Source organism: Lacerta agilis, chromosome 7 (genome assembly GCF_009819535.1).
Source record: "Lacerta agilis isolate rLacAgi1 chromosome 7, rLacAgi1.pri, whole genome shotgun sequence".
NCBI classification, from domain to species: domain Eukaryota; kingdom Metazoa; phylum Chordata; class Lepidosauria; order Squamata; family Lacertidae; genus Lacerta; species Lacerta agilis.
Window position 1 is genome coordinate 67,494,012 of NC_046318.1, and position 26,449 is coordinate 67,520,460.

The 26,449-nt window shown below is 40.3% G+C and overlaps 1 protein-coding gene across 1 annotated transcript; it reads right to left on the reverse strand.

The window, feature by feature from the left end:
* On the reverse strand, positions 1-25,057 carry EIF3E (eukaryotic translation initiation factor 3 subunit E). Its single transcript, XM_033155749.1, has 13 exons — positions 24,953-25,057; positions 18,192-18,306; positions 16,746-16,863; positions 14,178-14,220; positions 13,075-13,179; positions 10,603-10,728; positions 8,653-8,777; positions 6,533-6,659; positions 5,923-6,024; positions 5,286-5,395; positions 2,137-2,239; positions 578-712; positions 1-163 (listed from the first exon to the last, which is right to left on the reverse strand). Exons 1-13 carry the CDS (start codon positions 25,040-25,042, stop codon positions 125-127), a joined length of 1,338 nt encoding a protein of 445 aa, XP_033011640.1. The 5' UTR covers positions 25,043-25,057; the 3' UTR covers positions 1-124.
* Positions 25,058-26,449: the final 1,392 nt, after the last annotated feature.

Below are 26,449 nucleotides of genomic sequence, written 5' to 3' on the forward strand. Positions count from 1 at the left end.
TCAATTAAAAGTAGCCAATTTTATTCAAATCAACATGTGCTGTGAAGTCCACATAATTACCACCTCTTCAAAACAGTACATAATTGAAGTTCTTATCAAGTTGTCTTTCTTCCCGAGAAGTGTTTCAGTAGAAGCCAGAGTCCTGAGTAGCCCAATTAGGTGCCTTTAACAAGAAGAAGCAAATTTGAAAGTCAGGACACAAAGTGTTTGGCATTCAAAGCCAATAAAAACTAATTATTTGGAAAATATTTCTAAATCTGCTTTAGTCAGAGTAACACACGTTGCTGTGGATAACTTTAGCAGTGTATACATGAATCTACTTTCAAGAACTTTAGGACACTAGACTTTTTTTTTACTCTGAATCATTTTGGTATTTCTTTCCATAAATGAAAAGTGGTATAGTAATATTTTATTAAATAAATAAATAAATAAAATAAACCTATTCCATATTCCAACCCTAGAAACAAGCAAGGCTATAAAATTATACTTAACCATCTCACTGTAATCCTTTATGAATTTCCATTTTGGAGATTTCTACTTAAATTAATAATATACTGGCAGGACAACATGGACTTACCTCAGCCCTACCGCCTAGGTTCAGTTTTTTCTCAATGTTCATAGCTAACATCTGACTCCGGAAAGACAAGCTTTTGGTCTTTTCAATCACTTGCTGATAAGGTGATACTGCATTGTTCCCCATAACAACATGACCCTACAAATATATATATACAAATATTGACTCAAATACTGAAAGCAGGTTTTGTACAGGATAAATTTTTTACAAGAAATATTATTTGCCTTCTTTATGGAAGGAAACTTACGGGCATACACATTGATGGAGATTTTATTCCCTTCATATTTACATCATTGATGAACAGGGTTGCCGTTCACTTTCTAATATTCTGATGTTTAGCAAATGTTACAAAATCCATCTCACTCCATTCTATACTTGGTAAGCATGCACAAGGCATATGTAAGTTTTCTAGTACTGTATTTATCCTTCAACAAATTTCTGATCTGCATCTCAACCCATCCCTAAATGTACCAATTAATTTGGGACAAGAGCTGAAAACTGGTGAACGCTGGGGGGGAGCACACCAATGCAAGAACTTTCTCCTGGAGAGGAGTCTAGCACCAAATCTCTGCTTAAATGCAGGGAGTCCTAACATATGAGAATGTGGAGGGCTTGGGGGGGGGGTGGGAGGAGACAGTGAGATTAGGAACATGCTGAAAGTAATTATAAAGTACTTATCACATCCTTGATCTTCTATGCCCTCCCCCAGCTTCAAAACCTTGCCCCACTACATTCAGCAAATTCAGAGCAGGTTAACAAGCTGAAACATAATGCATCTACACAAAACAATAATACAAGGCAAATCAAATATGGCCAAAATAATCAAATCCATCAATCTGAGATTGTATCTAAAATGGCAACATCCATGCTTAAGGCAGAAGTAGCAGCAGGCTTGGGGGAACTTATAGACTGGCATAAGTCCAAAAACCTCAGGAAAAGCCCTGCAAAGGCGGAGGGGCAGGGCGGGAGAGAACACAAAGGAGCCCAGTAAGAACTGAGCATGGTCAGAGTTCATGAAATGCAGAGCCTGGCACCCTGAGCAGCATTTTGTTGCATGCCCCAGGTATACATCTAAAAATATTCCTCTAAAGCCATCCACTCCATGCATCTTGGAGTGGTGTACTCTTGTTCCTCATTTAAAAAGTGCTAAAGGTCATTTTAGTATAAAATACTGAGCTGCAGGGCCATGGGGGAGGGGAGAAGATAGCAGGAGTCAGCCCTTCAGTAAAATCAAGTTGGGCGACAACTGTATTAGGACAAACCAGAATGTCAGAAATAGTGACCACATTTTCAAAAACATGGAACCCGTGGCCTTCCAAATAATGGGACTACCACTGCCATCATCCTTGACCATTCGCCATGCTGGCAAGTACTGAAGGGAGTTGCAACAGGTTCCCTATCCCTGGGCTAAATGTTACTCAATGCAGCAGAAGGGGGGAAAGCCAACAAAAATACAGAATTAGGCAGGATATTGTAGCCATGAGATCTTGCAGCTAGTAATGAGTTTTAAGAGTTCCCCTTAATAAATCAGATTATGCCGTGCAATGCAATGGGAAACCTACCAATTTTGAATCTATCTTGGCATCAAGCCTTGCATTCCGAATTAAATTCACAATCCATCGCTCAGCTTCTTCAGGGGTCATATTTAACTTATCTGCCAACATACTGAAGAAAAAAAAGAAAAAATACACTTAATAAAGTTTGAAACATTAGAGAACATGTTAAATAACTGCAAATAATATGCCTGATGATTCCAGCATCTTTCCAAATTTTGATGTGTTTTTAGACTGTTTTAAACACTGGTATTCTAACAGCTGACAGCAACAACATTGAAAAGCAAAAACACCTTTTTGCACCACAGAATATTCTTGGTTAAAATTCATCCTAACACATATAAAAGGCCCTTTAAATTCAGCATCAGGGAGAGAACTGCCCGACTGTTTACAATTCATAAAGTTTGATCCACTGTGGACTCATCTGCCCATTTACACTACAAAAGGAAAACAAAACAACCAAGAGGTATTCATAGAAATAAGCTGATGTTATTGTGTGAAACACTTCACTGTCGGTCTGATTCATGTTGAGAGCAGCTAATAACACAACCCTTTAGAAATGAGTGAGATTCATAGATCATTTCATGTACACTGTCTAAAAACCAACGTTACACTAGTCACAATAGTTTAAATTTATGAAGGAGAAGGCCAATTATAATGGGCCAGAAAATAGAAGGAATTAGATTTGGTTAGGTAAGTAGCTAATCATTAGAACAGCAACACACACTATAAAAGGACTCTATACACTGCTTTTCATTTGCTAAATGTCTGCCTGCTTTTTGACAAACCGTTGCAGGGATGGGTTTCATTTTAATTCAATTAGTAATAAAGCACTGGGCAGATGGCATTTCTATGTGTTGCATCAGAACACTTGTTCCCAATATCTGAGAGTTAGACATAGGTTTGTAACAATATGATCGCTCTTTCAAGGAGGTCACTTTATGTCCAATGTTTTCTCAGTTTCTTATTCTTTACAAGAGCCAGCCCAGATCTGCTGCTTTGTCATCAGACACTATGCAGATGGCATTTCCTGTAGCTTTCTAATAAGTTTTGGGCTCTCTCCTTTTTGGTTCTTCATTTCCTTGAGAATTATAAACTTGAAAATTCCCCTAGCTGCTGGACTTCAGAAATACTCACTGTTTTTAACCTGAAACCTGGCCAACATGCTACACTGGAACCTCTGTTTTAATCATTCCCTAATGCAATCTCTGTCTACATTCTACTGAAGTTTAGTTACTTTGCCTTCTGGCTGCCTGTGTTAAGACAACATACTTTTAAGTTATTAAATTTGCAGGATTATTCTCTCAGCTGTGGAACTTCAACTACCCAGTAATTTGTTAAAAGTGTTCCCCCTCATCAGGTTAAAATCCTACACATGAGACATCCAGCTTCAAACTAATGGTGGTTGTGCATTGGCCAGTGAGCTCACACAGCATCACTGAAAGGGCAAGGCTGAAAGGGCCCTCACATCTTTCTACTTGCCCCTTCAGATGTTCAAATTTGTTGTCTGAAGAATAATGTGAAAGACCATATGGAAACAGTAACTATGAAACCAGATTAGGCATATTTATTTACCAATTTTTATCCTGGTCTCTAATATTGAGGTTGCAAACTTAACTGCTAATCAGTTTTAATTATTTCATACTCCCTCAATAGTTATTCAGAAAACAGTTTTAAAATCACTGCTCTTGTCTGAAGCCAGGGACTTAATGCAGAGGAACTGCACTTTTAAGTTTGACCCTAACAGGTCAGCATGATGTGGCAATCTTGAGAGAAGATCAGAAATTCACATGCTCAGCCTCTCACACACTGGCTGACTATAAGGGTGAAGATGAAAGAGAAAACTTTCAGGATGTGTGGTTTATGACTTCTGCAATAAAGCTCTAAAATATTTAGTAGAAGGCACCACACTTAACAAAACATGGGAATCTCTCCCCTCTCTTCCTGGTCAGGATCACTTATATGTGCCTACTGACACAAACAAGCACACACAAGCAAGTTAAGATGAGCAGATAGTACTTTCAAAAGTTTTGTCGGAATGATACCCTTTGGGATCATAATGGCATGGAACAAGATTTTCTTTCCATTAATTTTTCAGAACACTGAAGGCACTTTAACAAGTCTCAAACATCTAAAATAATTTTAACTCACTGCTCCTGTAGATAGCCCACGGTGATGTCAAACTTTCTGTGTTATTTTTAAAGGTATAATCAGTTGTTTCTGAACTATTTTTACAATTATTTTAGCAGTCTATAGATTTTGTCTCCAGATTGCCTTGGGATATATATGAAGATTCTCAAATAAATAGAAGACATCTGAAGGCAGCCCTGTTTAGGGAAGTTTTTAATGACTGATGTTTAAATGTATTTTTAATCTTTGTTGGGGTGGGTGGCACTGTGGGTTAAACCACAGAGCCTAGGGCTTGCTGATCAGAAGGTCAGCAGTTCAAATCCCTGCGACTGGGTGAGCTCCCATTGCTCAGTTCCTGCTCCTGCCTACCTAGCAGTTCGAAAGCACGTCAAAGTGCAAGTAGATAAATAGGTACTGCTCCAGTGGGAAGGTAAACGGCGTTTCCATGCGCTGCTCTGGTTCGCCAGAAGTGGCTTAGTCATGCTGGCCACATGACCCAGAAGCTGTACGCCACCTCCCTTGGCCAGTAACGCGAGATGAGCGCCGCAACCCCAGAGTCAGACATGACTGGACCTAATGGTCAGGGGTCCCTTTACCTTGAATCTTTGTTGGAAGCCGCCCAGTGGCTGGGGAAACCCAGCCAGATGGGCAGGGTATTAATAACCACCACCACCAGTGCTGCTGTAGATCATTAGAAAATGTTAAAAAAAATTAACTCTGTGCCTATATTGACTATATATAAAGTAATTTCCCATGGCACACCAGGCAACATCTCGCGGCACACTAGTGTGCCGTGGAACAGTGGTTGAAAAACACTGGGCTAGAGGGAAGAACCCAGACCCCTGGATGAAAGCTAGTTGCAGGGCGCCATTACCCTTGGTTTAGTACGATAGCTGAATGTTGCCATACTGTTAGTTCTTTTTAGCTTATAATTCAACCACTATTGAAGCAACTCCACAACATTATCCTTTAAGTACAATTTGTTACCAAACTAAAGAGTTTTCCTACTGAGCTTCTAGTTTTCTTACTTTATGCTGATGCACTGGTGGATGCGACAGAAAGTCTCAAATATAAAGAGACGAGCATTCTCAATGAAGTCTTCCAGACATGCCACCAAGAAGAAATCATTCACAAGAACCTGCAAGAAGCCATACAGGAATTAAAAGGGTGAGAAAAAACGCCAAAGCTCTGACAATCACTCAGTTACAAACGCCAACCCCTTAAAAATATCCTGAAAGGAAAGGCAAAATTAGGACTGGGGATTCACAGTATGAAACATACATACCCTAACCTCAATTAACCCCCTGAATTCTCCCACAGACCACTGGGAGAAAGAAGTAAAATACCCTTCAAACACTGTACTGATGAGACAGGAAGTTTCCAGCTCGTCTAGCCCCAGACAATCTAGTGTTAGGCTGCTGAGGTTGAAGATTAGATGAGCAGGATACTAATCATATAGCCCCAGATCTGAGCAATCTCAAGCTACTGTGCTACTGGTAGGGGCACATTTCCCCAACATTCCCAGCTCTCTCAAACGTTAATTGACACTTCAAACAAGATATTATGAATACGTGGAGGTTTTTATTTTTGGGCAATATAATGAATCTGTGGCCAACATATAGGCTCTTTGTTGTTAACAAGTGTAATCTTTAACAAAACCCTTACCGATTCACATTCTCTCAGCTTCTTCTGAGCTCCATCAAAGTCGAAGTTCACATACAAACACTCTACAAACTCTGTTATTGGGTCCTTATAGGTATAGGATTCCTGCATAATGAATAATAGTTGTGTGATTAACTCCAAATTCTACCCCAAACATTTGTATCAAAAATCACCTATTGCTGGAGTCCCCACAGAACTCATCCCAAATTATTATAATAAGCTCTTTACAAGCTTTTGATGTTGCTACTGAAAAAAAACAAAGTTTCAACTTGGTATCAGGTGCTTCCAGGTGGCTTGTTAATTGAGCATTCACACTGATTTGTTTGCAGAGAGATTAGATCCTATTGTGTCAAATCAAGTGCTATCCCATACTTTCCAGTGGATTTTTCCATTACTTCTTGCATCATAAAAAGTCTGATCTTTTGAGGAAGCATTTTTGTTGTGCCAGACCTCCTAATCAGTGATAATTGCACAACATGAATTTGTTGACATGTGGCTGATCCCACCCCATAATAGCAACCGTCTGGTAGGGTCCACAGCCTCTGTTCAAATACAGCCATACTTAGAAAGTAGGCTTTTTTATACTTAGCAGTATGAACAAAGTATGCCTTACCTGCTGAATAACCTTGACCAAGTCTTTCAACACTTGCCTACGTTTCCGAACATCTTTGTTTGTTATTACTGCTGTAGTCAGATATCGAAGAATATGTGGGCACATGGTCTGAATTGCATTTAGATACCTGCACAAGCAGAATGTTTTGTAGAGTGAGAAGCAGAAATTTTGAAGGAAATGAGAATATAAGAAAACTCAAGTTCTTCACCTGCCAGAAAGTCAGAAGGGGAAAAAGCCTTGCCTACTGGAGCTCCAGCAACTTTAGTAGTAGTAGTAGTAATTTTTTACTTACACTCCGCCCATCTGACCTTGTCTCCCCAGCCACTCTGGGCATCTTAGGGGCCAACTCTGGGCCAACAGAATATTAAAAACACAATAAAACGTCAAACATTAAAAACTTCCCTAAACAGCTTTTGTTTTCCTCATCCCACAAAAAAACAGGGAAAAGTCGGAAGTTGCCAGTGTCTCCTATAAGATCCTATGCTCTGTGCCCATAAATGCCGATCCTTTTGTTTATATTTTTATCCTCGCAGAGAAAAGCCCATTTTTACATTAAGAGTGGCATTCAATTAAGTTTTACTCCCAGTAGACCCAGCAAAATTAATGGACCAATTTAGTAATGTTCATTAATTTCAATGGTCCTGCCCTGAGCAAAACTAAGTTCAATATTGTCTCCCATCAGTTAGAATCAACTGATCACAGACCAAATCAAGCTCTCATTGTAACATTTGAACCCTGAGGCAAGTTTACCAATCTAACCATCAGCAAATGATGTTTTTGAACTCCTATTGAGAAGGAGTATTTTAAGTTTAAGCTAGACAGCAGACTTGGTGGTAATATTTGGCTGCTTTTCAGTTTGTTGCAAATTCAGGACATTTCCTTAACGGAATATTATGTTATTATGTTACTTAAAATTGGTTACTCTCATAAAAAGTTATCAATTTCAAAGAGATTATACTGTATGCTAAATGCTATAGGAATGTTTTTCGCTACTTTTATTTGTTGTTTTTTCATGTTTTGTTTCTGTTGCCATTCCTCCACCCAAGGCTGCACTGGAAGGAAGGGCAGAATGTCAATCAAAATCATCATCTCAAACCAAATTGTGAGATGGTAAATGATAGACAAAATATACACTATCCACACAAATTTAACCTCCTAAATTGAAATACAGTATGGTGCTGCACAAAATATGAATTCAATGGCATTAGGCAAACATAGTATTCCAGAACAAATCAGGGTTGACTGCAGATGGAAAATGGGTACAAATTTAAGTGGAAACAGTTGCCATCATAATAAGAATGCAATAAAATTATTTGGAGTAGAGGTTGTCCGAGACAGTTCAGTCTTGAGATTAATTCACACATACTGTTTGTCTATAATGCATATAAGGGCTACAACAGATGAATCATACGTCCTTGAAAAACACTAGAAGATGGCAATGAATCAGTGCATTACCTCATGCAACACTGACATCACCACCCAACTACAATGAAATATAGACTCTACTCTTAAAATTCTTTGTGGCAACTTTAAATGTAATACAATATCAGAGACAGCATGCCAAGATGAAGTTACCTATGAAATAATGCCTCTTCCAAGTTTATGGTAGTTGCCACTAAAAGGATTGTACAGTACCTGTAATATTCAGCCCTTCAGTATTTGATGCATCATAGTACTGCAGAAACCTTTAAACTTGGCACATCAAGTATCCAATTGCTAATCACATAGCTAAGTTTCTACGGTAATGTAACATGAAGCACTTTGTATTAGTAACTTTCTTTTTTTCAAGAGTTATACTTAACTTCATATGTAATCAAATTTCTATTCAACTCCTTAGATTTAAGAGTTTACTTCTGTTTCCTAAATGTCTGGGCTTCACATGCATCTAGCCGGATTCTATGCATGTTTATGCAGACATACCAATTTTTAAAAGTTTAAGAGTATATGGAGCTATACTGTAGCCTCAAAACCGTGGAAAGGATACAACAGTACATTTCACTTCAAAGGCATGGAAACAACTTTCTAAAGCATGTAGGAGTGTTTAACATCATCAGGGCAGAAAACTGGATTACTACATTCTTACACATCCCCTTTATTTTTGTAGGTATATATCAACTCACTGGGGCTGATAAAGAAAAAGATCAATTATGTTATCTCTGCCTTTAGGATGGTTGAAGAAAACGAAGAGGGACCAGTGAATGAGCCATGTTCTCTGCTGAAGAGACTGGAGAGGAGAGCTGACGGACTGAAAAAATAGAAAGGTGTTTTACTGAACAGTTTACATTTACAGTATTTTAGTTCTTGGATCCTAAGTAAACTAAAGTTTACAGGAGGGACATTCCCCACCCCCCAGCAAAATGTCTCCACCCCTGCAAATTCAGAGGTAGCAGTGGCGACAGGGTGTGGAAAGGACAGAAAACTCTTGTGTAATTTTTTTAATAATAACAATAATTATTGTTATTTATACCCCGCTCATCTGGCTGGGTTTCCCTGGCCACTCTGGGCAGATTCCAACAAAATATTAGAAATAAAATAAAACATCAAACATTAAAAATTTCCCAGTTATCCAGGCATAACTGATTTTTAATTTCTCCCATCTAGCCCATTTTAACTCAAGATTTCTGAACAATCTTATTTGACTCAATGGGAGTGCCGAAAGAAAATAGCCATATAACTTGCCATATAACGTAGTGCTGGTGAGCAATACATTGGTTATAAATTGTGTTGGGCTGCCCTGGGAGAGATACAGCAACTAACTGATGATGATGATGATGATGATGATAATTTGAGTGGCAAAACTCATCAGTTATTTTCCCCACTGCCACAGCACTGAGCACAATTTCCTGGCTTTGGAAATGCAGAAAGCCAATTCTATGTATTCTCGCCTCCAATTGTTAGTAGGCTGCAACAGAATCTCAAGCACAGGTCCTGCGTGACTATCCTTGAGCCACCATACCAACTAGGAAAAATAATTCAACATAGTGCCCAGCCAGTACCATAACTATGCATACTACTGCCTCCTCTGCCTGCAAGCAATACCAAGGAGTTGGTGCAAAACTGCAGAGGCACAGTTCACAATGCCACCCCAGGAGAGGTGGGACCCACTGCCTCTGCCATCACAACAGCTTCCTGACATTACACAGTTGACGAAAGTCAGAGGCAGCATGAGTTCTGAAATGCCATAGTGGTATGGTATAGGTTTTTTTTAAAAAAAAACAACCAAACATTTTTATTAAAGATTTTCTTCTTTACAAAGGTAGTGCAATGTCTCTCTCATATTTTTCCATATAACATTTTTACCGATACGTTTTTGTTGTTTAGACATTAGGAAGAAAAGGGGGAAAGAGGTGGGTGGGAAGGGGAGATAGGTGGGGTGGGGTGACAATGTTTTTATTTTACTTATTATGAGTAGGGTTTGGTGTCAGCGTTGTTTGTGTAGGTTCTCTGTTGTTCGCTTGTGCTCCTTTGGCGGTGAGAGGGGTTGGGGTTGGCGTAGGGTGTGATTGTTCATTTGTGGTTAGCTGTGGCGATCTTTAGTTTCCTGTGTGAGTGGGGTTGGTGGGTGTTTTGTATCAAGTTAGCCATGGTATGGTATAGTTCAGCAACATGTTTTGCATGCAAAAGATCCCAGATTCAATCCTCAATGTCTTCAGGTCAGGCTGCTAAAAGTGCCTGTCTTAAACCCTTCAGAGCCTCTACCACTTACAAGAAGGCAACCCTTAGTTCTAGTATCATATGGTAATATGAGAACATAAATATGCCCTAAAAAACACTCTTTCTACACAGATTTTAAACTTTTATTGTATCTAGCCACTTGCTACTCCCCTTCTGAAAGCCAGATTCCCATTTCTTTTAAGCAATAGGGAATCATCAACAAATCAGTTAATTTAGTTGACTTCCCAGGCACATCATGAAAAAGTTGCCTAAAAAGAAAGACTCCAAGAGCACTGCTAACCATAACTATTTTGAGCAAAATGTGAAGTGATATTAAATATTTGCCAACATGCACCAGCTGCTATTCCTCTTCCCACACCAGCTATCTGTCAATATGTAAATAAAAATAAACTCACATTATTGTCAATTGTCTCTTTCAATCTTGTAAGGTCCTCCATGGCAGCATCCCAGTTCTGCATCAGAATTTCAGATGCCAGCTTTCCCCAGAGTGAACTCAAAGCATTTCTATCTGTTGATGGAACCTGTTTTAAATAAGTGAATCCAATTACAATAACCACAATAATTTAATACTTCTCTAGGTCAAACATTTTGATTAGAGACTTGCTGGCACCAGTAGAGAGAATATGCCACTGACATGCTTGTTCCACAATTTTGGGAGAATGAGCTGTGTTTCATTTAGCAAATCAGTTCTGATTTTCTAGGAAACAATCAGCAGCACTAGGCATTTCCAAGGAGATTCAGCTGGAGATTTTAAAAACCAGGAAAGCCTGGAGAATTGGCAGCCACAGCTTCTGCACAGAACTTTCAATACAAGCAATAAGGATTCCTTTGTCAACAATACTTCAGTGTAGTTTGGGGTTTCACGCACTAATTTAAAAGGGTTTAAAGCTTAACTAATAAAACCACCAGCTCTACAGAAAACCTCTGCTAATTAGAATGAGGAAAATCTATAGCAGACTACTACAATCTAGAGTAATGGCTTGTACGGACTGTTTAACAGGGATGGCTATGGGGATGTCATGACCCTTTCTGTAATTTCAGCTTAAGATACCATTACTTTATATAATAGAGAACTTGTAGAATTACAATATGCACCCTTACAGCTCAGCATGGGTTGCTTCAACACATTTATTCTTTCTTACTATTTATAAGACACCCTGTGACACAAGCCCACATATGTGGCACAAGAAAAAATACTGTACTGAATTTCAAGTTAGGATCAATCAGCTTTATCTGACACAGGGCCAAACTGCAAGTCAATTACAATGGTACATTCATAGCATGCGTTTCTCAAAAATCTCACTTAAACAAATTTCTTCTCAGAGACATGTAAACTAGCTTCTCTCGAAACATTAACAGTTGCATATTTAACCATTATTTTAAAATCTACAGAATATACCAGAAATTCTGACAGAATGAAGAGAAAATACCTAAGAAATTCTTTTTTAAAAAAGAAAGAAAAGCTGGATCAAGCACTGCACATTGCCAGGTCTCCAGAAATATCTATCCACCTAAACTGGATTTCCTCTGCCCTTGAAGTTTCTGAAATTTGAGCATCAAGTACTGCCTCATCAGCTAGTTGTCGCTGTGCCTTGAATGCTACCTCATTATCATTATACTTCCATCCCAGTAACAAGCTTTGTCATTTAACTGAAAGCTGTGCTCAGAAAGATCAGAGAGACTAAATTTGTTGGGGATATCAAATAATGTCATTCATACACACTCCAGAACCCTCAAATAATATTAGAACCATACGTATTTTCATCCCCCCACCCCCCTAGCTGAGGGAGGGGAAAGACAATGACATTACTTTGCTCAAGTTTGGGGCACAAGGTCATACATGCCATTTTTTACTCAGCTCTGTGCAACTTCAGTTGGCACTGCATAGTAACCTATTTTCAGGTAAGGCTATTTTAGAGTAGACTAGCTTCAATATGTCAGTTTACCAACCCAACCATTAATTTCCATTTCTAAACAGAATAAAATGTTTATTCAAGCAGCCACAAAAAGTTCACTGCCCTAGATCTTCTCTTACTTTATCACCACACAAAGTGACATGAATAATCAACTCTTCATGTTGTTCTAAGTTGCTGCATTTATGAACTATTGGTATAAGCCATTTCCAAAGTACAAGACTAATACTCAGTCTTTCATGATATTAAAAGGAAAGACTGACAAAATTCTCAAAAGCAATCACTAAATTCAGCATTATCATCTAATTCCTTCACTTTAGTTGTGCCTCAGCACTTTTCTGTTTCTGTAATTAATTTAGAAATTAAATATTCTGCCAGCCCAAATGACATCTCAAAGCAGCTTATACAATACACACAAGCAATAAAATCACAATGAAACAGAAGCATTAAAACAGTGAAGCAGTAAGCTACAGTCATAAAAAATAAATCATCCCCATCTGCATACATATTCATCAAGTACAATAGGTAAAATAAAAATCTGTAACAGCTTTGTGGCTAGATCTCACTGGCTGGACTGTTGTGGTACTTGAAAGCCCAGTCAGCATCTAACTTTTCATGTTGCAGTTGCAGTGAGGTAAAGACTAAGTTAATTGCAGCAGTGCCATTCTAAGAAACAGCTTTGTTTCCCTTTAGGCAGGTACACTGTTTGAATACAGCTGAGTTGAAAAAAATAAGATTTCCAACTTGCTCTCAAAAAATCACACACACACGGAACACAGTGATTTTGCCAATAATTTAGAGGTTTTACTAGAAAGTGTCTACCCTGAAAGGAGGAATTTATATTCATATTAGCAGTCTCAAAATTAAAAGCAAACTCATATGGATGTCCAATTTAGGGACCACAAACTTTTTAAAAGTATAATCTTAAATTATTTATATATACAAAAAACTTACCAATACTCTAAAGAAGTACAGGTATTCTGCTGCTCCTGAATAGTTGCCACATTCATACTGGAATTTTGCATACCTGTAGAGTGTATCTAGATACTCTTGCCTAAACTGCAAGACAAACAGAACAAATATCAAAAATGTTTCAAGAAATTGCTTTGGAGGTAGTTCAGTCTTGTCTAAATGTGCAGCAGAATAATGTAGAGGCAGAGTTCTGAGGGCACAAAATTATTGATGGTGGGGGCTCATGAATTCTCCCCAAGTGCAAAGCCACCATAGCAGGGAACATGGTGGAACAGAACCTATTTCTCAAATATACTAGGTTTGTTTTTCTTTAACTTGCAGGAAGTCTGTTACATTGCAAAAACATTCAAAAAAAAAGTTATACTTCATCCACAACAATGAAGTTCTCATTCTGTGCATGCTTAGACAATGCTGAAATGGACACAATCTAACTAAAACTTGACTTTGTGAAAGGCAGAATGAGATTTAATCAGACTTGTCATTACTGTAGTAATGTCAGCCAGCACTGACAACCAGAAACTGTTCCCAGGTGACTAGATTGTGACTCAGAGGCCTGAATTTCCCCTTTTAAAAATTCACTTGACATGCCCAGTTCAGTGCGGACTGAATTGTCATCACTTATCTAGCCAATAGATGTCAAAGCCTTTTGTTGTATTTGCCAGAGGGCTTTCCAGCTTGCATCCCTTTTGAACCAATCAATACACAGGGTTGTATCTAACTAAGTCATATTCAGAGGAACTCCTTTGACTTCAATACCCAAATAGAATGGTTAACTTCTGGCCAATGGAATGACTCTGGTCCCACTAAACAGACATCTCTCTCCACCTCAGAGCGCTCACTGTGAGACTAAGCATTAAAATAGCTGCTCACCATAAGTTTAGAATCACTGCATAAAAGAGGTATATGATTTTAATATTTAACTGTGCTTTTATAACCCGCCCGGGACCACTCAGTATAGAAGGCAGCCTACAAATACATACATAACAGAAGGACACAATCAATCACATGACCAGTTCTCACATCTGAAGTCCATTTATTCTGCATCATGCATACTTAATTTTACAGATTTAATAATTGATACCTACACCATGTTTGTCAGCTAAGTAGTCAAATAGCATCCGACCATCCCTGTAATAAAGAAGAGTTCATTGTAGTGCTATAAATCACACAAAAACATTATAGAGAGAAACATTTCTGTTCACCGAAAGTAAATTCATTTTACTACATTCATTTCTACATTTCATATATGAACAAGTGAATTAGTTTTCACTCAAGGCCAACTCCCACACTGCTGCATGCATTTTTGCATGCCGCCGGCGGGGTATTATTTAACTTTCAATAATATGGGCACAGGGTCCTCTTGTTTTCTGGAGAGTATAAGGGCAATCTCTCTCTACTTTAGACAGCATCCTATTATGTCCCGTCACTTGTAATCCTTTTTCCTCTGCAGTAGAAATCAGCACCTCCCACCTCTTAACCAAATACAGCCCTTTAGGGCAGGGGTCAGCAACCTTTTTCAGCCGTGGGCCGGTCCACCGTCCCTCAGACCATGTGTTGGGCCAGACTATATTTTGGGGGGAAATATGAACGAATTCCTATGCCCCACAAATAACGCAGAGATGCATTTTAAATAAAAGGACACATTCTACTCATGTAAAAACACACTGATTCCCGGACCATCCACGGGCCGGATTGAGAAGGTGATTGGGCTGCATCCGGCCCACGGGCCTTAGGTTGCCTGCCCATGCTTTAGGGGATAGTACCTAGCTCTGCAATCCCCAAACCAGATGGTTAAAAAAAGGGTATGGAAATAGTGGCAGATGCAGCAGTGGCACTTTCTATCAGGTTACCTCACAGACTGATTGGGTTGCCCCAGCTACTCTGGGCAACATAATATACAAAACAACAGCAGAATGTACTAATAGTTAATAATTTTTCTTTTCACTGAATACAACCTTCATTCTGACTTTTAAAAGGTAGAAGGGGACTTACAGCACAATCCCAATGATATCTACTCAGTAGTAAGTGCTACTGAATTTGATTAAGCTTACTCCCACAAAAACAGGATTAAGGCTACACCCTTAGTAAGTAAAGGTACAGTGGTGCCCCGCTAGACGAATGCCTCGCTAGACGAAAGGCATTCGCTAGTGAAAGGCTGTCCCGCAAGACGAATTTGTCAATGGGCTTGCCTCACAAGATGGGGGGGGGGATTTATTTCGTCAAACCGCTATTTTCCCATTGGTGCTTCGCAAGACGAAAAATTCGCTATACGACAGCACTCGCAGAACAAATTATTTTCGTCTTGCGAGGCACCACTGTACATCGATGGAAGATTGGGAAAAATTATGGAAGACTGAAATAAATAATTTACTGCATGTGTGGCAATTAAAGACAATTATATGAAAATGATGTATAGATGGTACCTAACTCCAGTAAAATTAGCAAAAATGTATAAAAATAAAGAAAGTAAGTGTTGGAAATGTAAATCAACAGAAGGGACATTTTTTCATATGTAGTGCAATTGCAAAATTGTTAAGAAGTACTGGGAAATAATTTATAATGAATTGAAGATGTTTAAAATAACATTTGTTTAAACAACCAGAAACTTTCCTACTAGGTATTACAGGAGTGGATATGCCAAGACCCCAAAAAGACTTATTTAAATATGCAACAACTGCCGCACAATTATTATTAGCACAACATTGGAAAGAAGTAGGTGTCCCAGCTAAAGACGATTGGCAAGTGAAGTTAATGGAATATGCTGAAATGGCAAAATTGACTTTGAAATTAAGAGGAAGAGATGACAATGAATTTAAAGATTGGAAGGACTTTATTGCATATATACAGAAGCAATGTACACAGGTTAATACGTTAGCAGGATTTTAAAAAGCCTTGTAAAGACATTATGACTGGACAATAAGGAATTTTAATGATTTTATCAATTAAAATGGACATGCGGTATGATGATAAACAATGGAACCAGGGAAGGAAATAGGGGAGTCAACTCTAATTTCTTCTATGTTTGAATATGGATTGTTGCTTTTGGAAAATTAATATTTTTCTTAAAAAAGTAAGTAAAGGTACATCTTGGATCCTAAGGCAATGGGATACGATTGTCAAAATATCTGAGTTACCCTGCGAAACCTCTCCCAAATGTTTCAGGCTGCACCTCTGAAGAGCCCCAGCTAACATACCGTGGTGGGCCTGATGAGAACTAGCGTCCAAAACATGTGGAGAGCACCAGATTGCTCTAGTCTATCTGATGAGACACAATTAGCTAAATGGAGGTTTAAAGACTTAATTTCCCATGTGGAATACATGTCAATCTCTCTCATCTGAAAGAACTTTCAAGTTAAGAATTTCAAGCATGTTTGAATTAGGTTTCACAAATTAAAATCAACAGAACATCAGCTGCACATTGGCAGAACTATTTCCATTTCTAATTTAGATAAACCATCCTAGTGAATACATAGGCTACAAACCTATGCAGACTTACATGGGATTTAAAACTGGGAGACTTACTTCTGAGTAGGCACACATAGGATTGCACTGGCGCTCACGCAATTACAAGATCAAACTTGAAAAATTATCCAATTAAGTATCAAGTAGCAATTCTGCAAACTTCTGCAGGAAGGCAACATCAAAAGCATTACCTAGTAGACTGCATTTGCCGGGTAGTTTCTGGGTCTTCAAACATTTTCACAATAGGTTCAGTTTCTGCCTGAAGCTGTTTTAGCTGTGCAACAACTGTGGTTCTCTTTTCACGCAAAGCTGGTGAGAAAAATAGGAGGGAAATAGAAGTCAACTATCCAAAAGGTTATATCAGCAATAGTCAATCAAGCAAGATAATACTGTGTACCATAGAATTCTCAAATTTTATTCACCTAGGTCCTGTTCAGTTAGACACAAATGATTATTAGCTCAATAAAATCACTTCTTTAAATGTGTCTTGCTACAGCTGATTGCATCTCACCAGAGTAGCCCACAAGCTTCAAGAAAGAGATCTAAACACCCATTCTGAACGCAATGGGGAAATGAGAATTTGACAAGTGAAGTTTTCAAATGGGCTCAGACAAAACAAGCAACAGCCTGAATAAATCAGAAGTACTACTTGCTTACCAAACTTTTAGAATATTTATGGTGTCCATTTTTTGAAGGGAAAAAAGCTTGAATATAGCAGTTTAGATGTCTGAACACTTGACTCCAGCTCCACAATTCTAATAAATATTTTAGGACATAAACATTTTATTGAAAAGTTATGATATAAACTCAATCTGTGCATTGAGAAAATGAATGTGAACGAATTTAAGTGGAAATATTTTAGACCAGAAAAAGTGTGATAAAATCCCTCAGTGACAGATAGATCCAGGCAAATACAGGAGACATTTTCCTGGGAGCCCCAATATTCCACCAATGTGCATCAAGTCTCACCTCCTACCCCACTGCATAAAGAAGCATGACTTGCCTGATAAGGAGGGCTCCAATATAGATGAGCTATGCCCTGTTTTAGGGAAATCTTGTCATTAAAAGAAATATGGAAGTAGAGAAGAGCCATCTGGTTAACACCGATTCTTTGTAATATTTACATAATTCTAACTGAAGGCATGTCAACTTTGACAAGTGGGGAAAGGAGTGGGATAATGTTCTATTCCTTTCTGATTCCCTACTCTTCTTATTCTCTCCATCCTTCCATTCATCACTGAGGTCACTGCCTCTACCACAGCAAGATATAGGCCAGAACTGTTTTTTCAATGCAGCCCTTCCCCAAGCCCCCAAAGCAGACTTAGACTCCAGCCCTTGAGAATAGACAAATGCATCTCCCTTCGTCTTTTGTCTTAGTATCTCTGTTGGGATGGGAGGAGGCATGCAAACCAGTTCCTACAGTGGGACTCAGAAGCCAAAACATTAAAATATATGAATAGAACTGAAAAAGAATTTTGGTAGAACAAAATGACATTTTTTAAACAAACAATCTGGATTTAGTCAACATTAAAGATCAGTATATGACTGTAACTTAAAGTCGTGGGCTTTATTATTTTTAAGGCACGAGAGCTGACTGTAGATCCTGTCACAGTTTTATATATAAGTAAATAGCTTACCATGAGGAATATCATCAGAATAAAGGTTTTTGTAGACATCCATAGCAAAGTCCACCATATTGGTGTCACTAAGGAGATCCAGTTTTCCTTGAAGTAGTTCCTTTTCATTGTATATCTGAAAGAAATAAAATGGTAATGGTTTTTAATATTGCCTATTACTTTCTATTTAATTTAAAGTTTGTGTTTAAACATTTAGATGTCACCCTTTGGTTTGCACAATTACCAAGGTAGCTCACAACCAAAGTAATGAAGTCAGAAGAACAAACAGAGCTCTATAATTAGATCCTGCCAATAGTAAAAATATTTAGTTCAGACCTTACCCTGCTGTCACTTGAAACTTACTTATAGCCCTTCAAGGTGAATGAATTCATACAGACTTTTAGAAGTATATTATTGATGGCACAAGGGGAATTTAAGAGAAATGAGATCATGTTCCAATGTTACTGGCTTATAGATTATATGGTATATATTTCCAATCCTAAACAGAACAATCAAACTGTGACTGAACAAGGGTATTTGAGGTCAAACAGACACCATCTGCCCTGTGGGGAGGAAGCAGAGACAGAGGTGAAGACAATATTATCCAGCCAGAATGTGCCCTTCTCACCTGGCCAATTTTACATGTTAAATCATTTGAGTCCTTTAAAATTCTAAACTGCCTTGGGTGCCTTGGCAGAAAGACAATATATTAATGTAATGAATAAATTATTTGCTTCAAGTACCCCAAGAAAGGTTTTGTCCAAAACTGAATAGTTTTTCAAGAATTTCTTCTACTATTTTTCCATTCAACAAACATTCTTGAAATGCCAACTACCGTAATACTTTTAGAATGTATTGATTCTAATAATAACAGGAGTCCGTTTATTCAAAACAAGGCAGGCACCAAGTGCATCAACAGTTATATTTTACTGGAACAACTTGTATTCGACAAATAACTTGCAGGTATTCAAGCTAAACTAAATATAAGTACACCCTTTCTCCAAGGCAATCAAATAAAGGACACTATTATCCAAATGTCCTTATACAGCTCTGTTCCAAATGCCTTGATACAACTCTTCTACCTTTGCATTTCATCAGCACATAGACAAACCAATATTAAAAAGTACTTGATGTCATCTACTGTTCACATGGGGAAATGGAAAAGTTTTTCATTCCAACTACAATTGTCATCAGAAGCGTCTTCTCCGAACTGAAGGTTCAGAATGAGACCAGTCTTAAATTTTGTATTAAGCTGGTATATTGATTGAAGTTGCAGACTGTTGATTAGTTTCAGATATCAAGGTCATTATTATTCCACAAAATGTATCTCTTTAAAAGTTACTGTAAATCTCATAACCAAGTTTTGCAGATGTGAGGGAGTACAGCAGGTGTTGTTAATTGAGCTGTAAATGTAGTATATAAGGAGCATTGTGTACTCCTCTCCGTACCCTGGTGGGTGGGTCACTGGTTGGGTCATGGTTTGTGGGATTTTGTAATCTTAGTGTAACTTCTTTTTTCTATAATTAAAAACCAAGCAAAGGACCTGTTTTTGCATCCTCTTAATTATTTTAAATGCGTGTAGTTTCCTCAGCATATCTCTGCGCAGCAGTTGCTCCGCTGAATTTTCATAACACAGACATGTAAAGTTTTAATAATGGGGCAGGGAACCTTTGACCACTTTACTAATTTCATCTGGCTACAATCTGTTTTTCATACTTGACACCAGTCTAGTGCATTAAAGTATTCAAAGCATTTCAGAGATTTTGTCTTGCTATAATCCTTACATATCCCTTGCAAGATAGGTTTGTAATACTAGCCACATATTGCAGAATGTTGGGGGATGAAGGCTGCTAGGCCTGAAAGAAGGTCTCAGGGTGGATAAAAATTAATGGGGTTTTTTAATTAAAAAAATATTTTTAAAATTTAAATGGGAATTTAAATTTGATTTTACAATAAAATGCTTTTGGAGGAAAAATCTTTCTAAAGATATGGAGGAAAAATCTTTCTAAATATAGTTTTCTATTTAAGTTACATTATAGTCCAAAGGCTATTCATCAGGAATAAGGATTTGTTTTAAGTTTTTCATGCGTGCTAAAACTCAGTCTAAGTTTTTTTAAAAAACAACAACACTGTTTACCACATCAGCTAACAAACATGGGTACATATGCTATTATGTTATTGTTTTAGTTAATAAATTGTTTAAATTGTTATTAAGGAAATGATTATTTTTCTCCTTCCAATAAACTACAGAAAAGTTGTCCAAATATAAACAGTTATTAAACCTCGCAATAATTTCATAATTATCTTTGTATTTATAAATATAAACCAAATCAGTAATTTTTGATATAACTGTAAAAACTACTCTGAAAAATTATTATTCCAAAAATGAAACATTCATCTGGTTGTAAATACTAAGATTATACCAGCAAGAATGAGTCTTTCTGTAAAAAAAAAAAAAAAGATTTAAATCAAGTCTTACTGACTAGTGATTTAAATAAAGTTCACCCTGGGAGGTCTCCAAATGAGTTTAGAGCAAAGGCAAAAATCAAACTGGAAACTTATTGGTTTCCTGACTAACATGCCACAGCAGATCTTGTGGGGTGCGTCAAGTATTGTAGTATTTCAGGATATGCTAGTCCAGTTCCAACTGAGGAGCACTCAGGCAAACTATTGACTGGAACACACTTGGGGCATAATGCACTTCATTAGTTTCAGAGTACTCTCCAAATCATGAAAAGTAAAGCTAGCACTTTACATATATATAGCACTTTCAAGCATTCAAAAGCACTTCATGTACAATAACTGGTTGCAATCCTTGCAATAACCAAGTACAACAAATTATTTATACTTCTTACACACCACCATTCCTCCTACTCACAGGTGGCTAACAGTTCATAAAATGATACATAGATACAGAAGCCTAAAATGAAATTACAACTAATACATACAAATTTAAAAAAACAGCAGCAGCATACAATGTACTCTCTCAGCAACAGTGTGCAATTAACTAACAAATGCCAGGCAAAATAAGGTTTTAAGGTGGCACCTAAATGCCATTTATATTATGTCCATCAGAAGAAAGTTTCATGAACAAGGAGCTGTCACAGAGAAGGCCCTGGCTTGTGCTACCACCTAAGAATTCTCACTCATCAGCAGCAACATCAACTCTGCAGAGCTTAACAAACAGGTTGGGCCATATTCGGGAGGGCACCTCTTCAACTATTTGGATTCTAGGATGTATTTGATGTTACACATCAGTACAACTACTTTGGAAAGGGCTTGGTGCCTAACATATAGCCTGTATAAAGTTATCAGAATAGGAGTGATATGTTTCCTCCTCACTGTCCAAGACAGCAAACTACTGGCAGCATTCTACACTTGCATGCAGACTCCACACTTTCTTCAAGGGCAGCCCCCTGTGGAGGGGGCTGTAAAAATCCAGGCTATTTTAGTTCAGGAATGGTCATAGCTGACAAACCAACCAAATATGGGCTTAAACATTCGTTGACACTGAGGCAACCTTGGCCTCCAAAAATACCTTCAAATCAAGGGGTACTCTCAAGTTATACGCCTACTCCTTCACGATGAGTGCTACTCCATCCAGAACAGACCATCTCCCAAATTTCTGGACCAGGGAACCACTGACCTACAGTACCCCCATCCTATTAGGATTGTTTTTACTGGCTTTCATCCAGCCCATCACTGCCTCCAGATATTTGTCCAGCACATTTACCTCTTCTCATTCAGATAAAATGAAGAGAAGCTTCAGGTGCCATCTGCATATTGAGGGTAAAGGTAAAGGTACCCCTTGACTGTTAGGTCCAGTTGCGGACAACTCTGTGGTTGTGGCACTCATCTCGCTCTATAGGCTGAGGGAGCCAGCGTTTGTCAGCAGACAGCTTCCGGGTCATGTGGCCAGCATGACTAAGCTGCTTCTGGTGAACCAAGACAGCGCACGGAAACGCCGTTTTACCTTCCTGACTCTGGGGTTGCGGCGCTCATCTCGCATTACTGGCCAAGGGAGGTGGCGTACAGCTTCTGGGTCATGTGGCCAGCATGACTAAGCCACTTCTGGCGAACCAGAGCAGCGCATGGAAATGCCGTTTACCTTCCCACTGGAGCAGTACCTATTTATCTACTTGCACTTTGACGTGCTTTCGAACTGCTAGGTAGCCAGGAGCTGGGACCGGACAACGGGAGCTCATCCCTTCGCTGGGATTCGAACCACCGACCTTCTGATCGGCAAGCCCTAGGCTTAGTGGTTTAGATCACAGCGCCACCCAAATCTCTGGATGACTCCTCCCAGCTGTTTAAACATGTGAGACAAGATGAATCCCTACAGGAACCCAGTATACCGGTAAATGTCATGGGGTCAAGAAGCAGTCCTACAGGGATGAATGGAACCACTGCAACTCAGTGTCTCTCCAAGAAAAGACCTACGGTCAATGGTATCAAACACTGCTGAGAGGTTGGGCAGAATCAACAGGGAAACACTCCCCTGTCTCTCTCCCAAGAAAGGTAATCAACCTAGGCTTTTTCAATGTTCTACCAGGCTTGAAGCCCAAATGAAGCGGAGTCTTGATAACCTATTTCCTCCAGACACATCTGCAGTCAGCTAGCCACCACAGTGATCACACTTCTCAATCACCCTGCCCAATAAACATCTGCAACTAGACAACAGTTATCTAAACCATCAGGGTCTAGTTCCTCATTTTATTATTCCCCCATGTTTCAGATGGGGGTCTGAGAGAGTGGCATGGTTCAGACAGTTGCTGCTGCACCCTGCTAGAAAGTGCACACCACACTCCTCCCTCCCTTCTGCTACTGCTGAGCTAGGGACAAAACAAACCTGAGACTAGTTTTCCCGTTGCATAGAGAGGAAGAAGAACTACTGGTTCACATGCAACAGGAAGTCAGCCTTTGGTTTGTCTTCTCCCCTGGCACAGAACCGTCAGGAATTGGACTTCCAAGCATGTTGTTCTCACGTTAAACCATAGTTTATTTTTAACTATGGTTTAATGTGACATCCTTAAGATGAGTTCATGACAGAGGAGATTCGAACCAATGAGTTTGATTTGTAGCCCCAGCCTCTTATTTGTTTTATTTAACAAATTAAATATACTACCTCATCAACAAACCTCTAAGTGGTTTACAAAAATTATATAAAACACCAATAAAATGAAACCTTAAAAACAAGTAAACACACTTTATAAAAAATATAGACAATTAGCCTCAACTGAACAAAAAAGTCTTTAGCCAAGTTTTTGAAAACAATACCACAGAGCCATCTGCCTAATGTTAATAGACAAGAAGAACCAGAAGGAAGATGGCGCCACATTACAGGATTGATGCAAATATAGAATGAATGTTATGGGGCACTTATAAAAGTGTCAGATCAAAGCAGTTGGATAATGTTATCTTTCAAACCAAATGACTCCAAGCTGTGAATGACTTTATGTATGAACACTTTTATTTTGCTCTGTTAACTCAGGAAAGAGCATAATATTTTGAAAGACAAACACTCCCGTCAACAATCATGCAGCAGCCTTCAGTACTAACTGCAGTTTCTAGATCAAGCACAAGGGAAGCCCCACATAAGTGTTTTGCAGCAATCCTGACCAAAGCCTGGCCTACTGTACTCAGACTATCCCAGTCCAAATCACTACATCTGTTGTGCTAGTCAAAGCTGATAAAAGGCACTCCTAGCTACACCAGTTCCTTCAGAGGGAAGGCAACAGGGCGTGCAATTGACCAATTTCTCTTGACACGGGAACCGCTCACTCACAGCATCTGCTACAGGGATTCAAGTTCCATATATTTTTCTCTTTTCCCATCACCTGTCCAGAGCCCGCACAGCCTTTCCTGATTCAGATGTTACGGGAAATCCAAGTTGCGTAATATCAGCAATTGATGGCATCTTGCCCATCAGCTCCCAACAGCTTCATATAGATATTAAATATTACTGAAATACCAGGGAATCAAAAATCACACTCCCAACAATACTTTGGGTCCAGAACCACTGCAAAGCAGAACCCCTTGTTTCCAAGAGGATTGATGGTACCAAAAGCTGCAGGGAAATTAAAAAGGCAGGAGCACTTCTCCTGCCCCACTCTTAGTTAAAGTTAATCCTTCAGGACAACCAAGGCAAACATGGTCCCACAGTCTGATCTGAACCAAGACTGCAATGTGGCTAGATCAGTGCTGTCCAACTTCCAAGAAACTGCGATCTACTCCCACTTATATATATATATATATATATACACACACACACACACACACAAACTGGCAGTGATCTACCCATTGCATTTAGGGACAAAGTTGTTGAGCTCCCCAATTTCAAGCACGTTTAGAATGGCATTCATAGGCGCGCTTCCAAAGAAGTCGCAGGTATTCAAGGGGCACGTGAAGTAGAAAAGGCTTCGTTGCCAAAACGGAAGCGTGGTTGGGTTTGGGTTAGAATGAGAGAGAAGGGCCGTGCACTCTGCACATGCACAGAGAGCCCTTCTTGTTCTATAGCCAAGCCTCCCTTCCTTCAGCCAAAGGGCTTTTATTTTATTTGTTTTACTTTAACTCCGCCCTCCCTCACTCAACGCCCTTCCGCCGAAGAAGCTGTTCTGACCGGGCGAGGCGCGGAAAAGCGACCAGCGAGGAGACGCCGCCTAGGCCTCGGCCTGGCCTGAGGCGGGGGAAGGGAAGGGAGGGAGGCTCCCGGAGACGCTGCCCAGCTCACCCCCTCACCCCGCCACGGGCCCCAGTATCCCCGCGACTCGAGAGAAGCTCACCTCTTTCACGGAGAGGAACTCGAGCAGCGGGAACACCAAGTGCCGATCTAAGAAGTGCGCTATGCGCGTCGTCAGGTCGTACTCCGCCATCTTGGACTCCAGGCCGCGAGGGAAAGGCAGGGCTTAGGAGCGCGCCGTCACGCACGACGCGGGTTAAATGCGCACGCGCGGCCCAACTAGAGCCCGCCCTTCCGTACTGGCCGCTCCCTGGCTGAGTCAGGGGTGTTTAGCATCGTGCCGCGGGGCAACTCCTGCGCACGCGCAAGACGAATTCCTTTTCCCCTCCTCTTCCAGATCTAGCTCCGCCTCCTCCCGCGGCTGCCTCTAAGAAGGGCATCGGCGATGAGCGGATCTTGCGCATGCGCGCCGCCGAACACATGGACCCAAACTTTCGGCTAATTTATGTTGTTGTTGTTCAATCGTTCAGTCGTGTCCGACTCTTCGTGACCCCATGGACCAGAGCACGCCAGGCACGCCTATCCTTCACTGCCTCTCGCAGTTTGGTCAAACTCATGTTAGTAGCTTTGAGAACACTGTCCAACCATCTCATCCTCTGTCGTCCCCTTCTCCTTGTGCCCTCCATCTTTCCCAACATCAGGGTCTTTTCTAGGGAGTCTTCTCTTCTCATGAGGTGGCCAAAGTACTGGAGCCTCAACTTCAGGACCAGTGGCCATGATCTTAGTTTTTTTGATGTTGAGCTTCAGACCATATTTAGCGCTCTCCTCTTTCACCCTCATTAAAAGGTTCTTTAATTCCTCCTCACTTTCTGCCATCAGGGTAGTCATCAGCATATCTGAGGTTGTTGATATTTTTTCCGGCAATCTTAATTCCGGTTTGGGATTCATCCAGTCCAGCCTTTCGCATGATGAATTCTGCATATAAGTTAAATAAGCAGGGAGACAATATACAGCCTTGTCGTACTCCTTTCCCAATTTTGAACCAATCAGTTGTTCCATATCTAATTTATGATCAGAGCCGTCTCATCCATAGAAGCCGGTGGCGCGGTGCGCCAGGGCGCTGGGCGCCCCAGGGGCGCCCCCGCGAGCCCGCCGGCATACCGGGCTCCTCCTCCCCAACCCGCCCCCGCCCCCACGGGCAGGCGGGCACTCGCGCGCCGGCGGGCGGGCTGTAAGCCGCCCGCCCTCGCCTCCCAGAGCCCCAGCTGGAGCGCTGGAGCGGCGCGGGGCTTTGCGCGACCTTCCAGCACTCCAGCTGGGGCTCTGGGAGGCGAGGGCGGCCGGCTCGCGCTCCCGCGCGCAGCCGGCCGCCCGCCCAATGCAGCGCGAGCTGCCCAGCAGCGCCGCGCCGTCCAGCTGCGCGCGAGCGCGAGCCGGCCGCCCTCGCCTCCCATCCCGGAAGCGCTGGAAGGGCGCGCAGAGCCCCGCGCCGCTCCAGCGCCACGCCCCTCACCCCCCGCTCGCCCACCCCCCTCCCAAGGGGCGGCAAGCGCGGGAGGGAGGCGGCGGAGAGGCGGCATGGCGGGGGCGCCGGAGGGAT

Bases quoted from the DNA above. Each gene is read 5' to 3' on its own strand.
- EIF3E (XM_033155749.1), bottom strand. From the start codon at position 25,042: ATGGCGGAGTACGACCTGACGACGCGCATAGCGCACTTCTTAGATCGG. The intron at 8,778-10,602 runs GTGAGTTTATTT...CTATTTTTTCAG, and splicing joins AAGAGACAATTGACAATAAT to TCCGTCAGCTCTCCTCTCCA. The intron at 6,660-8,652 runs GTGAGTTGATAT...CTGCTTGTGCAG, and splicing joins CTTTTTCTTTATCAGCCCCA to GTATCTAAATGCAATTCAGA.